General features: G+C 42.4%; 1 protein-coding gene across 6 annotated transcripts in view; it reads right to left on the bottom strand.

Moving 5' to 3' along the window:
• LOC126199369 (uncharacterized) overlaps window positions 1–19,072 on the bottom strand; it is a 329,457-nt gene that overhangs the window by 136,852 nt on the left and 173,533 nt on the right. For all 6 annotated transcript variants that reach the window (XM_049936271.1, XM_049936270.1, XM_049936269.1 and 3 more), the window contains one exon: window positions 2,875–2,973. In XM_049936271.1, coding sequence (XP_049792228.1) covers window positions 2,875–2,973 — 99 coding nt within the window. The remainder of the gene's footprint in view (window positions 1–2,874; window positions 2,974–19,072) is intronic.

The raw sequence follows: 19,072 nt of genomic DNA on the forward strand, positions 1-19,072 counted from the left end.
TGACTAGAAGAAGGGATCAGTTGGTAGGACATGTTCTGAGGCATCAAGGGATCACCAATTTAGTATTGGAGGGCAGCGTGGAGGGTAAAAATCGTAGAGGGAGATCAAGAGATGAATACACTAAGCACATTCAAAAGGATGTAGGTTGCAGTAGGTACTGGGAGATGAAGAAGCTTGCACAGGATAGAGTAGCATGGAGAGCTGCATCAAACCAGTCTCAGGACTGAAGACCACAACAACAACAACATGGAAACATAGCAACTACAACAAAGCTCTCACTATTTTTCTTAGTAATTTGTGAAAGTATTTCTTTTAAGTGGGAAATACTTCACGAGCTCCAGGAAAGGATGGCTGTGTACAACTGGGCTTACTTTGATCCATTGATGCTCAATTTTGCTTTTTGTTTGTAACTTATGAACATGCTTCTCAATAGTAAGTCCACCTTTTGTGCTTGTACATGGCAGCTCAATAATATATCCAATGAACAAAATTCATAATTAACATCTAAATGTCGAAAAACACACACACACACACACACACACACACACACACACACAAAACAGACACTGATGAGCCAAAACATTATGACCACCTGCTTAATAGCTTGTTTGCCTGTCTATGACACACACACACACACGCACAAAACAGACACTGATGAGCCAAAACATTATGACCACCTGCTTAATAGCTTGTTTGTCTATGGAATGAAATACATCACTGATTCTGCATATTAGGGATCCAACAGTCTGTTGGTAGGTATGTGGAGGTATGCTCAGGTCATGTAATTCACATGAATAAAGGGCCACTGATTTGCTTATATGGTGATGGTGCCCAATAGCGACCAAGAAGGGTTCTGTAGGATTTACATCAGTCAAAGTGAGTTCACTGTAACGCACCTAAAACCACTGTATCACAGTTCTGGCTCTGAGACAATTATACCGCTGAAAGATGACTTCCCTGTCAGAGAAGACATCAAGCATTAGGGGATGCAGGTGGTTCGCAGATGGCAGTGTGTCTTTCGCAACTACAACAGGTACCATGCAAGTGCAGGAGAATGTCCTCCCATAGCATAATTCCGTTCCCACCAACCTACATCCGTGGCACACAACATGTTTCAATCCACCTTGCACCATGTTGATGGCATTTATGGAGACTACCATTGACCTAGTGTACCAAAAATGCGATCACCCAAAGAGCCGACACATTTCCATTGATCAACAGTTGAATCCCGATGGTCCCATGCCCACTGCAATCGTAACTGACCATGCTGCTGGGTCAACATGAGAACACATCGGGATGGTCTGCTGTGGACCTCCATGTTGAACGATGTACAGTGAACAGTATGCTCCGAAACACTTGTGCGTGCACCAGTTTTGCTTTTTCGGCAGAAATGCCGCACAGAACCATCTACTCTACTTAACAGAACAGACAAGCCGCTGAATCCCACATTCTGCGAAGTCATGGACGTCCAGCCATTTAGTACAAAGTGGTAGTTTCACTATCCTTCTACCTCTTCCGTAGATGCCCCATGTTCCCATATTGACCCAAAGACACTGTTAATTGTGACTGCAGTGCACATAGGATAACTGGTCCATGGTACAATGAAATCATGTCGCTTGCTCAGTTGAATTACTTACATCATGTCAATGGTCGTGTCTAGGTACAAAAGGCTAATCGAAAAGTGCACCATGCCTTGGACGCAGACCAGCAGGGGCAATGTTATTCTATGGATGACATTTGCCTGGATTTCCTTGTGACCTCTGGTAGTAATCCAAGATACACTAACAACAGTGGGCTACAATAAAATTATTGCATCCCTTCGTACTTAATGTCTTCTCTGACAGCAATGGCATCTTTCAGCAGGATATCTATCCATGACACAAGGCCAGGTCCACACTACATTGATTTCAGAAGTACAATAGTGAAGACACATGAATGTCTTGGGTTATCAAATTCACCTGAGCTAAATGTGATGGAATACACATCAGGTGCTAGGCACGGAGTTCGCACCCACCGACCCATACCTATCAGGAATTGTGTGACAATATATGAAAAGGATAGTTGCTCCTCACCATATAGCAGAGATGCTGACTCGCAGAAATGCACAACAAAATGACTGTTGGGATGTTACGTTTTAGCCAACAAGTCTTTTGTCAAAAGTAGACAACATACTCACATGCACACACTCACACAAATGCAAATAACACACTAGAGCCGGCTCTAGCTGGCAGAGACTGTGGTCATGTGTTTGTTAGTTGCGCTTGCACGAGTGTGTGTGTGTGTGTGTGTGTGTGTGTGTGTGTGTGTGTTTTGTCTACTTTTGACAAAGGCCTTGTTTGAAAGCTAACTTTCTGACAGTCTTTTTGTTGTGCCTTTATGTGACTCAGCATTTATGCTATAGGGTGAGTAGCAACTATCCTTCTCATATATTGTTACATTCCATCTTGGAATTGTGTGACCTATGTGTAGCCATCTGATGCCACATACTTCCGGAAACTCAGCAATAACTTGTTAAATCCATACCATACAGAAGAACTGTTCTACTACATTCCAAAGGCGGACCAACACAGTTTAAGCAGGTGATGATAATGTTCTGGCTCATCAGTGTATGCATTTATCAATCTCTTTCTCCTCTGCCTGTAACACATTCTATCCTTAAGTACAGCAATATAAGTAATGGAAGCAAGTAAAGCTTTGAATCGTCCTTGTAGTCATTAAACTTTAATTATTTAAAATGACAAGCAGATGAAAGTAGTCTATCCAACAGCATGCTGAGTTGTAGAGTTTTTCATTCAGCAGCTAAATAACAAATCAGGCAGAAATAGAAACAAATAAGAGTGAAAAAACATAGAACGGAAAATTTTCTCAACACACCTGCTTGCTGAACTTGCTGCCCAGTAAAAACAGTAGGGACGGATGATACAACTGGCATAGCCACTGAAGTTCCTATGATACCAGCTTGTTGTGGTAAGTCTAAGAAAATAAAATGAGACAATACTCAAAATGCAGAATTATGGTTTCACTATTTTTAACAAAGAACCAATTATACATACAACTTGAAAGGAATATTGTAAAGCAACAATAACATACTGATTCAAATATTGCAATAAGTATATTTGTAAACAGTAATATAATATGTATGCACTTCTGTACATATGTAGAGTATGGCAACGGCAAAGGCAACCACCCACTAACCTACATTGGATCAATGCATGATGCATAGACACACGTAACAGAAAACAGTAATCACACCAGCTTTCGAGCTCTTGATCTTTCTCTAGTAAAAGTAAATACATTCACATGTGCAGCCACACAGGCACCCAAATATACACTATCACGGTCATGGCAAGGGGCAGGTATAGTGGCTGCACAAAAGGATGAAAGGTGTTCAGAGGGTACAGCGTGCGGTATCAATAGCATCTTCTTTGACCGAACCTGGCTCACCCTGCTAACTCAAACCTATGCAGGAGATGGCACTTTCAAAACCTCCTGCCAGCATGCTCTGCTGGCCGAGCTCGCTCTTCCAGCCGTCAATTTAGGGGAGGCACATGTTTTTAAGTAGCCACAATGCAAAGCTTCAACTGGACTCAGTGCATCTATAGACTTACATACATTAGTACAGAAGACCGCAGTGAGGACAATACTTCAACGTACCACAACACTACTAAACATGACTAATATTCAGAGACTTACATCAGTGTACCAGTATTCAAGACTTTTTATTGCAATCACGAACTTTATGCTCATTGTCTATAAACCAGAACCAAAGAACCTAAAGCATTCAAAGTTATGTATAACTCAACTATTAAATGTACACTGAGGTAACAAAAGTCCTGGGATACATCCTAATATCGCATTGAACCTCCTCCTGCCCAGGCTGGTGCAGCAACTCAATGCAGTATGGACTCAACAAGTCATTAGAAGATCCCTGCAGAAATACTGAGTCACGCTGCCTCTATGGCTGCCCACAATTGTGAGAGTCTTGCTGGTCTAGGATCTTGGCACAAACTGACCCCCTCAATTATGTCCTGTAAATGTACGATGGAATTCATGTTGGGAACTCTGGGTGGCCAAAGCATTTGCTCGAGTTTTGCAGACTGTTCTTCAAACAAGTCGCAAATAATTGCGGCCGGGTGACATGGCGTAATGTCATCCATAAAAACTGCACTGTTTTCTTTTTTTTGGGAACATGAAGACCATGAATGGATGCAAAAGGTGTCCAAGTAGCCGAACATAACCATTTCCATTTAGTGGTCCATGTAAACACAGCCCACATCATTATGGAGCCACTACTAGCTTGCACAGTGGCTTGTCGAAAACTTGGGTCAATGGCTTTGTGCGGTGTGCGCCACACACTAACCCTGCCATCAGCTCTTACTATCTGAAATTGGGATGCGTCTGACTGGTACACAGTTTTCCAGTCATCTAGGGTCTAACCAATATGGTCATGAGCCCAGGACAGGTCCTGCAGGCTATGTCATGCTGTTAGCAAATGCATTCACAGTCGTCTGCTGCCACAGCCTATTAACACCAAGTTTCACTGCATTTTCCTAAAGAATACATTCGTCGTAAATTGATTTCTGTCTGTTAGCACTGACAACTCTACACAAAAGCTGCCGCTCTCAAGTCGTCGGCCACTGTGTTGTCAATAGTGAGAAGCAGTGCCTGAAATAGGTACTCTTGGCACACGTAAGCTTTCAGCCAGAAGGCCTTCTTGTGAAATAGACAAGACACACACACACACACACACACACACATAAATGCAGCTCACACACACATGACCACTGTCTCCATCTGGCAAGGCCAGACTGTGAGCAACTGCACATGATGGGAGAAGCAATCTGGTGGTGGGGCTGAGGACAATGTTGGGGCAGAGGGAGAGGGAGAGCAGGGTATGAATGGGGAACGGTAAAGTACTTGAGATGGGCACTCTGCCCCTGAATTGATTCAAAAAGCCAGATCTTTATAAAAAGTGAATGATGGATGATTCAGAAAAAAATTAATGGTAGCTCATTTGATTTCAAAATGAATCTCTGGTGGCTGTAATGAGCAGGATGAAAATTCGACACTAGGCTACTGCAACGGAATCCCACCCCACATCCTTAGGAAAATGTTTCCCAAGCTATACACCATGTGCACATGTGAATTTGCACATCTAACTAGTACATAAAGCTTTTCTCTTCAATGAAAACAGAATAGAAAGAAAGCTCTGTTTCCTCCCATCCCAATTTATTGGCTGGCAGGCAGTACCCATTCAGCCATCTCAACAGTAATACTAATTATGATGATATGAAAGTAAACATAACTCTTTACCCAGTGTCAGAGTGGGGAAAAAAATCTTTGGCCTAACTGGGAATCAAACCTGAGCGCCTTTTCTTTACAGTCCCCCACATTGACCATGCAGCTAGTGGAGCAAATGAAACACCAGTGCTTCAGTACAGTACATTAAGGCAGAAAACACTTCCAGCATCATGTTTCCGCTCTCGAGTTCAAAAGAATATCTCAAATTTCCGAAGTTCAATAAACATTTACATACTTTTGAGTGAGTTGTTACTTCCTATCCTTTGACTTAGCACCGCACTCTGAATGTGCTGCCAGTGATCATAAAACTGCAGTCTTCAGCCACCATGCGCTTGGAGCATATCAGCATATCAATCCAGGCATCACTACCCTCCCAACAACTCGGACTCCCCACCACCCTCACCGATCACACTCTAGGCAGTCTCACTAGCTCACTGCTCTTCCCACCACTCTCAGGAATCAGATTGCAAGATAGCTCTCTAGCTCACTAGTCACCACCACTATTCTGGATCAAATTGCAAGCTAGCTCACTGCTCCCCGGCAAGGCAAATAGCTCTCGCAGACAAGATCACACGGAACAGACCACATGGCGACTTGAAGCATCACTCCATTTTCTGTGCTCTTGGTACAATGATACATCTTGCAACTCGCTTTCTTGACTGAGCACCTCTCCATCCAAGTTCAGTTTTTTATTCTCTGTATCCTTGTTTGATTTGTTCAAGTCATCATCTTGTGTTGTTGCTCTTCTGTTTTTTTGTTGTGTGAGTGTTCCTGTTAGGTGTCCTATTATGTCTTTTTCTATGTCTGTTGCATTTATAGTTGCTGCTGTTGGTGTGTTGGTAGCCTTCATGAAGGTTTTAGTTACTTTGGGATAGGATACTAAATATAACAGTATGTATAACACATAATTATTCTACTATACATGATAGTCCATGCATAAACATTATCTCAGGATAAGTGGTCAACATTCTGATAGGACAGGAACGATCATCTGAAGTAAAAAATTAAATATGGACATATGCCCTATTTGAAACGGTTTCTGAGATGGATCATATTTAAAGTTATTTTTGTGCATTTTTCTTAAATAATACAAAATCCGCGGCCTCAAGCGAAAACTTGTTACAGTATAAAATTAAACTAAATTAAATTTCTTTTAAAATGGTCCTACTCATTTTTTCTTCAGGACTTACAGGTTGCACGAAGAGAGTGAAGGAATACGGAAAATCTTGGGCAACGTGCATGCATTGAGGTACAGGTAAGCCAGTTTGCGGTAGCTTCCTGACTTGATAGGCCAAGTGTCCTACATCAAATTATTCGTCTCAATTTCATCTAAACTACTATAGTATGTTGTAAACAACTACAAAGTACTCAACAATAACAATACGCTCTTTTGGTTGAAACTGTCAATTTTCCTCAGTCTTCCTCAGCATCTTGTGTTCACTGGATAATAATTATCACCAATTTTGGTAATCGGTCGTCTCCCATTCTTGTGGCATATTCCTTCCAGTATTCTTCAATCTGCTCATTTATGTTTTCCACTCTCAGTTCTTCTCTGATGTCTACATTCACTCTCCAGTCAGACAGAATGTACCCAGCTATTCTTCTTAGCAATCAAATCTCTAGTTCTTGGATCCTGATAGGAACGAGTGTTTCTGCTGTGTTGTCCAGGCAAGAGTTCCAAGGTCTAGGGAGCAGTAGTTATTGTGAGCAGTAGTGGGTCAACAATAAGCTTGATCATTTGGACTGTGACACTGCCCTGTACAGTACATGCTAGCTGAAGGATTTTTCCACAGCGTTGTCAGCTCAAGAAAGAATTTTTCGCCACTACTACCATTTACCTCCACAAAATAATCAGTGAGTCTATGTTTTATTTACATTTCAGTGAAGGTTATTGCTAAAGTCAAGTACTGGTTTAGTTATTTGGTTATGACAATGGGATCAGTTGCAGCTTCTACTTTGCCCACTCTTCCCTTGATCACAGAAGCTTTTCCATACAGCATCACGTGTTTATGTTTCAGATTAATGTATTGGTATGTCTCAGTTATCGTTTCACTGAGATTGATTGAGTCTCTTTGCTTTCTGGTTGTAATCAGTTTTATTTTCAAGGGTAGGAGGTCATTTGTAAGCCTGATGTGCGGCATCTCGAACCTTTTTCGCTCTTCCATTAGCCAAGGTGCAGCTTTTTCCTTCAGTTTTCTGGTCTTTAGGGGACTATATTTATTGTGTAATAAAGTTAGTTTGACAGTAAATCATGGAGTTGGTCTTTCACTTTCAGGAATGGTATGGAAGTCATCTTCAAAATTATCTCTTGAGCCTCCACTGCAACTTCACGCACACTGATACACTTAAAGTCTCTGTATGTTGGCACAATTGCATATTTTAGAGAGAAAGTCGTGGTTATTATTTTGTAAACTGATATTCCAGAAATGAATTTCTTTGCTTGTGGATTTTGTAGCAAATACATCTATGGGGGCTGCACTATAGGCTGCATTATGGGTAGGTGCTAGCTGAAATTTTGTTACATTTGAAGAAGAAATTACACACTTGAATTTCACAGTGAAGGGGCAGAAAGTTTATGTTAGTTTTCCTAGCATTATTTGTATGCTCCTAAGTCAAATCTAATTTTGAAAGATACAATTTTGAAATAGGCTATCCCACCTACTTTCAGAGGTCTGTAGAGAACGCACATTCGGCATATTTCCAGGGATTTGATATTTATGACATATATTTGACTTTTTTGTCTTCATTACTAATGGATGTGAGTAGTCTGGACAGCAGTGGAGCCTATGTTTAGTGAACTGGAGAGCATGCTTTCTTAAGCCAGGTATCCACATTCATTAGGAGAAACACATGGATATCGATATTCTGATACATCTAGCGGAATTTGTCGAAATGAGTTGAAAGTGATGGCCAACTATTTTCTACAGTAACAATACAGACACACTAGTAGAACTACTGACTGCATGAATAGACAAGTTTGTAGCTCCTAATACACAGGTTTTAGAGTTCATTTGAGCTGCTTTCTTTCAGCCTTTATACACACCATTATCCTGTCAACTCTTTTCACATGCTATGTAACCTAAATTCGAATGTTATTCAAAATTTTTATCTTTCAGCAGTGAAATCCTTGCATATTATCAGGCTCGCCTTCGTGAGTTTCTTAACCACTGTAACTGTTTCATTCCTTTCTGTATACAATATTAACTTCACAACTGTGGGTCTAGGTTTCGCAGATCACAACATTCTACAACCTACTGTATAACTTCTGCTTATAGAATGTGCTGCATGTATATTTGTTCTCGCTCTAACCTTTTACAATTTAAAATGGCCACATTAATAGTAAATATTTTAATTTTATCAGTGTACTTTTAAGTGATGCACAACAATACGTCGCCCACAATGCCTTTGCCTAAAAGAATTATGAGCAATGTTCAGTACATTTACCCAAGTGGAAGAAAAAGGAAAAAGTGCGACTACTGTCAGCAGATAATTTCCATGGCTTCTGGCTCATCATCAAACCTGAAGAGACAGCTTAAATCGAAGCATTCTACAATACCTCTGGAATGATGTGGGTAAGGAAGCCGATCAAGATCGCCATAAGTTGATGCAAAATTCGAGAAATCATTTCTTCTGAACTGTCCTCACTGACTCTGCTTCCACCTTGGATGAAGGTATCCCAGAAAGGCAAATTGAGTTTCAAGCTGCATCCAGCCTATCAGTGTCATCACGTTCTGGACCAAGTCCTAATTTATTCCCTTTTATGGTGCCCTTACCCTCAACTACTTTTCCCTTACAAAAGCCAATAAGTAATTCTTTTTAATATTATAAAGTCACTCACATTAAATAAAAGTATAGCTTTAGATGTACAGCTTTTAAAAATGATTTGTAGAGAATACCATTCTTATTCTGTAGTGGTGCACATCATGCACACACGCGCACATCCGCCCCCGCCCCCCCCAACCCCCACCCCAATTATATTTAAACAAGTCAAAAAACACTATCAAACTCTCAGATAAAATTAAAAATTATTTGACCATTGCAAAGGCAGACTGCCTTTCCTCTGATGCTTGGATGGAAATAAATAACATTAGTTTCTGTGCACTGACTGCAAATTTCATTGATGAGAAGAGTGAACAGAAGTGCTCCAATTCGAAGCAGACACACTGCAGAAGACAACTCAAACTGAGTAAAGTCTATTATTTCAAATACAATATCAGTTTTAAAATCACTTCCATAATAACGGAAGATGCATTAAATATGAAATTAACTGCCGTCCTTCTGAAACTCCCACATATCCCACACTTGTTGTTATCTTTCTTAAGGAGAGACCCTTTGCTTTAAGCAAATTTGCAGATCTGCAAGAAAATTTAAATAAAAAAATAAGTAAATAAAAGAAATAAAAAACCAATGAAACTAAATTCTGCTTACGAAATGTTGCAAAGATTTACTTTAAATAAAGATCCCATAATTTATTGCCCCCCCCCCCCCCCCATGAACCATGGACCTTCCCGTTGGTAGGGAGGCTTGCGTGCCTCAGCGATACAGATGGGCGTACCGTAGGTGCAACCACAACGGAGGGTATCTGTTGAGAGGCCAGACAAACATGTGGTTCCTGAAGAGGGGCAGCAGCCTTTTCGGTAGTTGCAGGGGCAACAGTCTGGATGATTGACTGATCTGGCCTTGTAACATTAACCAAAACGGCATTGCTGTGCTGGTACTGTGAACGGCTGAAAGCAAGGGGAAACTACAGCCGTAATTTTTCCCGAGGACATGCAGCTTTACTGTATGATTAAATGATGATGGCGTCCTCTTGGGTAAAATATTCCAGAGGTAAAATAGTCCCCCATTCCGATCTCCGGGTGGGGACTACTCAAGAGGATGTCGTTATCAGGAGAAAGAAAACTGGCATTCTACAGATCGGAGCGTGGAATGTCAGATCCCTTAATCGGGCAGGTAGGTTAGTAAATTTAAAAAGGGAAATGGATAGGTTAAAGTTAGATATAGTGGGAATTAGTGAAGTTCGGTGGCAGGAGGAACAAGACTTTTGGTCAGGTGATTACAGGGTTATAAATACAAAATAAAATAGGGGTAATGCAGGAGTAGGTTTAATAATGAATAAAAAAATAGGAGTGCGGGTTAGCTACTACAAACAGCACAGTGAACGCATTATTGTGACCAAGATAGACACAAAGCCCATGCCTACTACAGTAGTACAAGTTTATATGCCAACTAGCTCTGCAGATGATGAAGAAATTGATGAAATGTATGACGAGATAAAAGAAATTATTCAGGTAGTGAAGGGAGACGAAAATTTCGTAGTCATGGGTGACTGGAATTCGTCAGTAGGAAAAGGGAGAGAAGGAAACATAGTAGGTGAATATGGATTGGGGGGAAGAAATGAAAGAGGAAGCCGCCTGGTAGAATTTTGCACAGAGCATAACTTAATCATAGCTAACACTTGGTTCAAGAATCATAAAAGAAGGTTGTATACCTGGAAGAATCCTGGAGATACTAAAAGGTATCAGATAGATTATATAATGGTAAGACAGAGATTTAGGAACCAGGTTTTAAATTGTAAGACATTTCCAGGGGCAGATGTGGATTCTGACCACAATCTATTGGTTATGAACTGCAGATTGAAACTGAAGAAACTGCAAAAAGGTGGGAATTTAAGGAGATGGGACCTGGATAAACTGAAAGAACCAGAGGTTGTAGAGAGTTTCAGGGGGAGCATAAGGGAACAATTGACAGGAATGGGGGAAAGAAATACAGTAGAAGAAGAATGGGTAGCTCTGAGGGATGAAGTAGTGAAGGCAGCAGACAATCAAGTAGGTAAAAAGATGAAGGCTAATAGAAATGCTTGGGTAACAGAAGAAATATTGAATTTAGTTGATGAAAGGAGAAAATATAAAAATGCAGTAAATGAAGCAGGCAAAAAGGAATACAAACGTCTCAAAAATGAGATCGACAGGAAGTGCAAAATGGCTAAGCAGGGATGGCTAGAGTGCGGAACTGTATCGAATGCCTTACGGAAGTCAAGAAAAATAGCATCTACCTGGGAGCTGGTATCTAATATTTTCTGGGTCTCATGAACAAATAAAGCGAGTTGGGTCTCACACGATCGCTATTTCCGGAATCCATGTTGATTCCTACATAGTAGATTCTGGGTTTCCAAAAACGACATGATACTCGAGCAAAAAACATGTTCTAAAATTCTACAACAGATCGACGTCAGAGATATAGGTCTAGAGTTTTGCGCATCTGCTCGACGACCCTTCTTGAAGACTGGGACTACCTGTGCTCTTTTCCAATCATTTGGAACCCTCCGTTCCTCTAGAGACTTGCGGTACACGGCTGTTAGAAGGGGGGCAAGTTCTTTCGCGTACTCTGTGTAGAATCTAATTGGTATCCTGTCAGGTCCAGTGGACTTTCCTCTGTTGAGTGATTCCAGTTGCTTTTCTATTCCTTGGACACTTATTTCGATGTCAGCCATTTTTTCGTTTGTGCGAGGATTTAGAGAAGGGACTGCAGTGCGGTCTTCCTCTGTGAAACAGCTTTGGAAAAAGGTGTTTAGTATTTCAGCTTTACGCGTGTTATCCTCTGTTTCAATGCCATCATCTTCCCAGAGTGTCTGGATATGCTGTTTCAAGCCACTCACTGATTTAACGTAAGACCAGAACTTCCTAGGATTTTCTGTCAAGTCGGAACATAGAATTTTACTTTCGAATTCACTGAACGCTTCCCGCATAGCCCTCCTTACGCTAACTTTGACATAGTTTAGCTTCTGTTTGTCTGAGAGGTTTTGGCTGCGTTTAAACTTGGAGTGAAGCTCTCTTTGCTTTTGCAGTAGTTTCCTAACTTTGTTGTTGAACCACGGTGGGTTTTTCCTGTCCCTCACAGTTTTACTCGGCACGTACCTGTCTAAAACGCATTTTACGATTGCCTTGAACTTTTTCCATAAACACTCAACATTGTCAGTGTCGGAACAGAAATTTTCGTTTTGATCTGTTAGGTAGTCTGAAATCTGCCTTCTATTACTTTTGCTAAACAGATAAACCTTCCTCCCTTTTTTTATATTCCTATTAACTTACATATTCAAGGATGCTGCAACGGCCTTATGATCACTGATTCCCTGTTCTACGCTTTCAGAGTCGAAAACTTCGAGTCTGTTTGTTATCAGTAGGTCCAAGATGTTATCTCCACGAGTAGGTTCTCTGTGTAACTGCTCGAGGTGATTTTTGGATAGTGCACTCAGTATAATGTCACTCGATGCTCTGTCCCTACCACCCATCCTAAACATCTGAGTGTCCCGGTATATATCTAGTAAATTGAAATCTCCACCTAAGACTATAACATGCTGAGAAAATTTATGTGAAATGTATTCCAGATTTTCTCTCAGTTGTTCTGCCACTAATGCTGCTGAGTCGGGAGGTCGGTAAAAGGAGCCAATTATTAACCTAGCTCAGTTGTTAAGTGCAACCGCCACCCATAATAATTCACAGGAACTATGCACTTCTACTTCACTACAGGATAAACTAGGACTAACAGCAACAAACACGCCACCACCAGTTGCATGCAATCTGTTCTTTCTAAACACCATCTGAGCCTTCGTAAAAATTTCGGCAGAATTTATCTCTGGCTTCAGCCCGCTTTCCGTACCTATAACGATTTCAGCTTCGGTGCCCTCTATCAGCGCTTGAAGTTCCGGTACTTTACCAACGCAGCTTCGACAGTTTACAATTACAATACTGATTGCTGCTTGGTCCCCGCATGCCCTGACTTTGCCCTGCACCCTTTGAGGCTGTTGCCCTTTCTGTACTTGCCCGAGGTCATCTAACTTAAAGAAACCGCCCAGTCCACGACACACAACCCCTGCTACCCATGTAGCCGCCTGCTGTGTGTAGTGGACTCCTGATCTATCCAGCGGAACCCGAAACCCCACCACCCTATAGCGCAAGTTGAGGAATCTGCAGCCCACACGGTCGCAGAACCGTCTCAGCCTCTGATTCAGACCCTCCACTTGGCTCTGTACCAAAGGTCCGCAGTCAGTCCTGTCGACGATGCTGCAGATGGTGAGCTCTGCTTTCATCCCGCTAGCGAGACTGGCAGTCTTCACCAAATCAGATACCCACCGAAAGCCAGAGAGGATTTCCTCTGATCCATAGCGACACACATCATTGGTGCATCCTGTACCCTTCATGGCATCCGGAAGGACCCTTTCCACATCTGGAATGAACCCCCCCCCCCCTGTATGCACACGGAGTGCACATTGGTTTTCTTTCCCCTCACTTGCTGCCACATCCCTAAGGGCCCCATTACACGCCTAACATTGGAGTTCCCAACTACCAGTAAGCCCACCCTCTGCGACAGCCCGGATCTTGCAGACTGAGGGGCAACCTCTGGAACAGGACAAGCAGCCATGTCCGGCCGAAGATCCCTATCAGCCGGAGACAGAGCCTGAAACTGGTTTGTCACGTCAGACAAACTGAAGAGACCTTCTGTTCAGCCCTCCAGAATGTCTTTCGCCCCCTGCCACACCTCGAGACGACCTCCCACTCTACCACGGGTGAGGGGTCAGCCTCGATGTGGGCAGTATCCCGGGCAGCCACAGCCATAGTCCGATCAGGAGACACGTGGGACATGCTAGCCGTCCCCGACAAACCCCCATCTGGACACCCAGAGTGTTGTGTTGTCGTCATTATCATTTCATCATCATCAGTGGAAGACAACGGGAAACCACCACTGGAATCACTTCCCTAGACACTTATGCGGTGGACCTCTGTGACGAGGCTTCCCCCATGACAAGACCTGCCGTAAGGTAGAACAAAGTTTTTTTTTTTTTATTTTAGGTAAAAAATTGATCATCTTAAACTTCTAGGGTACAGGCTAGGAAATAATGCAACTGACTTTAAGGATTTTGAAAGTTTTCGATGAGGTAATCAAATAAGTGTCCTCAGAGGAAACAGTCTCACTTTTAAAAATGAAATTTGCCAAGATTAATGGAACAGCAACTAAAATTTTTAAAGACAAAAATAAAGAATGTCCTCAAGAAACAGTCATTGGCTGATAATTTGCTTAAACAATTATCAGAGTGGTTTTGGGTTATCTCCAGCAATAAACTGATTAGTCAAGCAATGTTACTGGTTCCCCAATTCAAAGGAAGGACATCCAGATGACAAAACATTTCAGGGCTACTAAGTGGAGGATGTTGCAGAAATGAAAGTGTTGGTTGTTCAATAAGAAAAAAACACATCACATTTCTCAACCAGTTACCACTGTGACACATAAGACTTCTTCAACCTGGTACGAGTTGAATGAAACTATTAGTCAGCTTCAAGCAAGTCACGGCCCAGGAAATGTGGCAATTGTCAAACTGGACAAATAATTAGTGGAGGAATATTGCCTAGAAACAGCAATCCCTTAAACTGGTGGGAAACAAGAAAACTGCTGTGGCCAGTACTGTATCAACTAGTTTTAAAAGTATTATGTATCACAGCAACATCAGAGACCTATGAACGAATATTTTCAAAAGCAGGACAAATGTGCACTAAGAAGAGAAAGAGACTCACATTAACTACAATGAATCAAACTTTATTTATAAATGACAATATTGATTAATTTTTCCTTTATGGGAACATATACGGTAATACTGACACGGAAGGGGATAGATGGTGAGGAACAATTACTAACAAAGGTTGAGGCCTGGAGGGGTTACGGGAACATAGGATACATTGCACGGAGAGTTCCCACCAGCACAATTCAGAAAAGCTGGTGTTGGTAAAGGACCCAGATAGCCCAGCCTGTGAAGTGATCATTAAAAACATGAATGTCATATTGGGCAGCATGTTCAGCAACTGGATGGTCCAGGTATTTCTTGGACTGTTTGTCGGTGGCCATTCATGCGAACAAACAGCTTATTGGTTGTCTTGCCCAAGTGGAATGAAGCACCATGGTTGCAGCTTAGCTTGTAGATCAGGAGTGGTTTCACAGGTATCCCTGTTTTTGATTTGATAGGTGATGCCTATGACCGGATTGGAGTAGGTGGTGTCTTTTTAATTCTCTCCTTTCCCACTCCCCAGCTCCCATCCGCCCTCTGTCTTATCTCTTGACTGCAGCTAGCTGCCCCACCCTGTCTCCACCTCGACAATGTATGCTGCCATAAGCAGATCCTTACCATCCCGCACCTGTATGCTCTCCCTCAGTGATGTGTGTGTGTGTGTGTGTGTGTGTGTGTGTGTGTGTGTGAGAGAGAGAGAGAGTGAGAGAGAGAGAGAGAGAGAGAGAGACTATTTCAGAAGAAGGCCTCCAGGCCGAAAGATTATGTGTTTAGTAGTCTTTTTGTTGTTCCTGTCCCTTGACCATCAGATTCCTCGTTGGTTACTGTGGATGTGTGTCCTTATACTCCAATATTCCCCATGTCCATAAAGCCTTGCAGCCATGAAACACTACCTTTCCCAACATGCTCCCGATACCGATCCTAACATCTCTTTCCTAATTCTCCTAGCCAATCACACCCTAATCCACAATTATTTCACTTTCAAACATCAAATCAGCAAACATATCTGTGTTACTGCCATGGGTTCTCACATGGCAACATATTATGCCAACTTATTTATGAGCTATCTGGAGGAATCCTAAAACAACTTGCATGGTTCATATTCATTTATGACATTTTCATGATCTGGAATCATGGAAGGGACAAACTTTGCTCTTTCCTCCATAATCTCAACACCTTCTCCCAAATAAGCTTCACCTGATCTCTCTCAACTAAATCAGCCACCTCCCTGGATGTCTACATCCACCTCGCAGATGGCTACATAAATGTGTGTGTTCACATCAAGTTCCCCAACCACCAACGGTACCACTACTTGATAGTCATTACCTGTTTCATGTCAAAAAGTCTCTTCCTTACAGCTTCACAATCTGTTGACGACACATTTGCAGTAGAAACCATTGCATCCCATCTCCTCCTCTAACAGCAGTAGACCTGTCAACTAGTCACCACCACCAATCAGCCAGTATCACCTTGGCCTCAAAAAACTAAACCATATCTTTCACCTGGGCTTTGGCTACCTCCCACTGTGCCCTGAGATGAGGGATATCCTACCCAAAATCCTATCCCCACCACCCAAAGTAGTGTTCTCCCACCCAATTGACCTATAGAATAACCCTGTCCATCCCTACTCCAATCCTGTTCCTAATCCTGTTCCCAATCCTCCATCGAATAGGTTATTCCCTTGTGGTCACCTCCAGGTGAAAAATCTGTTCCATACAGACCCCCCACACCCAGCCTCCACCTCACACCACAGTCATTGGCATCTCCAATGCAATAAAAGTCAGGGCCACATGTGAAAACTGCCATGTTACATGACAATATTATGATAAGGATAAGTTGCTACTCACCATATCTTGAGTCACAGATAGGCACAACAAAAATACTGTTACACAAATACGCTTCTTCTGAATTAGACAACACACACACACACACACACACACACACACACACACACACACACACCAAATCACTGCCATGTCTCTGGCTGCCAAGGCCAGACTGCGAGCAGCAGCATGTGTTGACAGAAGCAATCTGGGTGGTAGGGGTAAGGAGGAGGCTTGGTTGGGAGAGGAACAGGTAACAGGGTAGGGGTGGGGAACAGTAAAGAGCTGCTTGTGGAAGCATACAGGAAAGAGGTACAGAGATCGTAGAGCAGCTAGGTGCAGTCGTGATGTTAGGCAGAGAGCAGTGGAGGTGGGGGGAGGAGGGAGATGGGGGGGGGGGGGGGAGGAAGGAAGGAAGGGTTGGCAGGGAAGGAGAGAAGTAAGAAGACTGTGGGTGTGTTTGTGGAATAGAGTGGTGTGTAGTGCTGGAGTGAGACAGGGAAAGGGAAAGGTATAGGTAGGTGAAGGACAATGACCAACAAAGACTGAGAACACGAGGGTTACGAGAATGTAGGATATATTCCCTGCAATATATCCTACAGTCCTGTTAACCTCCTGGCCTCAACATTTGTTGGTCATTGTCCTTCACGCACCTATACCCTTCCCTGTTCTCATTCCAGCACTACACAGCCCTCTACTCCACCAGTGCACCCACAGTCTTTTTATATTTCTGTCCTTTTCCACTCCCCTGCCCATCTGCTCACAATCTAACCACCCAACTCTGCCTAGCCGCCATACCTTCTCTCCACCTCGCCTCTGTATGCTCCCAAGAGTAGCACTTTTTATCATCCCCCACTCCTACTCTGCTATCTGCAGCTAATCGCAGTCTGGGCTCAGCAGCCAGACACAGTAGTCACGTGTGTGTGATTTGCACATGTGTGTGTGTGTGTGTGTGTGTGTGTGTGTGTGTGTGTGTGTGTGTGTGTGTGTTGTTTAATTCAAAAAAAGGCCTTTCGGCAGAAAGCTTACATGTCTAATAGTTTTTTTTGTTGTGCCTGTCTGTGACTTAACATATCTTCTATGTGGTGAGTAGCAATCTACCCTTTTCATAATATTGTCATTATTCCATCCTAGCTTTTCCATTGTTTGATTTAACCATTCTATATCAGTTATGCTGCAATTAATGTACAGCATTCTATGCAAGCATGACAAGTAACCATCTAATAACTCAAATGGCCACCACTAGACTCTGACAAACTGCGAACTTGATCATTCAGTCGCCGAGCATACTGCACAAGAAACGCAAGTGACTTCAACAGCTGCTTCACTATGCAGGCCATTTGGATACTCGCTTCCAGCAAAAGTTTCTCTTTGTCTTTCCAGTCTATCATGCATTCTCATGATATCCTTGGCCTCACCTAAGCCTACTCTGACCTCTTTCCCACTGCCTCATCTTACCTCTTCCCTTCTCTCTTCTGTCCTTTCCCTCTCCTCCGTCTCCATCTTCATCATCACCTTCCTCTCCTATCCTCACTCCACCCCTCCCCTCCCCCCCCCCAAATCCCCATCCCTGTATCTTATATGTTCTATCCTCTGAACTACTTTTGTCTTTTTGTAGAGCTGCTGATTCAACTGTGGAAAAACCTACTTTATACCATCCCACTACCCTCTCCTTGTACTGAATGTCCTTCCCCCCCCCCCCTCCCTCCCCCCAATCTACCCATTCAACTGCTCTCAAGAATTGATAACAATCAGTCTCACCGCAAATGCAAGAGCGTATGTTTGAGACCTGTGTAAGTAAATGTGTGTAATTTTACTAGAAAAAGAACAAGAGCTCTAAAGCTAGTGTGAACACTGTTTTCTGTTGCACTGTTCTGTGTGCCAGGTGCCAATCTAATACAGGTGCTTGGTTTCCTTTACCTTATTTTACACATCCTTCCATCCATGAATTTCATTATTGATTCTATGCATGTTACATTATATTTTCAGACACTGATTATTTTTGTTGGTAAACTGTCACTGCGACTAAATTTCATGTTAAATGACTTAGATAAACTTATGTTAAATCAATGGAAAATAAATGATACATGACTATTATGATATTTTTGAATAATAATGATATAGTACTTATTTATCGCAGTCTTATAATGGACAGTCAAATGAAAACCGAACATCCGCCGCAATGTGACCATGGAATGGGTCCATTCAAAAGTAATCACCACATGTGTTAAGACATTTATCCCACTGGGAGACAAGACGACCAATTCCTGTTTCATAGAATGTGGTCGGCTACTGAGGGATCTACAACCACACCCACTCCTGCACTTTCCTGTCTGACTGAAACTGACATCCACATGTCTTTCTTCAGGTCACCAATGATGTGAAAATCACA

The sequence above is a fragment of the Schistocerca nitens genome, chromosome 8, assembly GCF_023898315.1.
Source record: "Schistocerca nitens isolate TAMUIC-IGC-003100 chromosome 8, iqSchNite1.1, whole genome shotgun sequence".
Classification (NCBI taxonomy): domain Eukaryota; kingdom Metazoa; phylum Arthropoda; class Insecta; order Orthoptera; family Acrididae; genus Schistocerca; species Schistocerca nitens.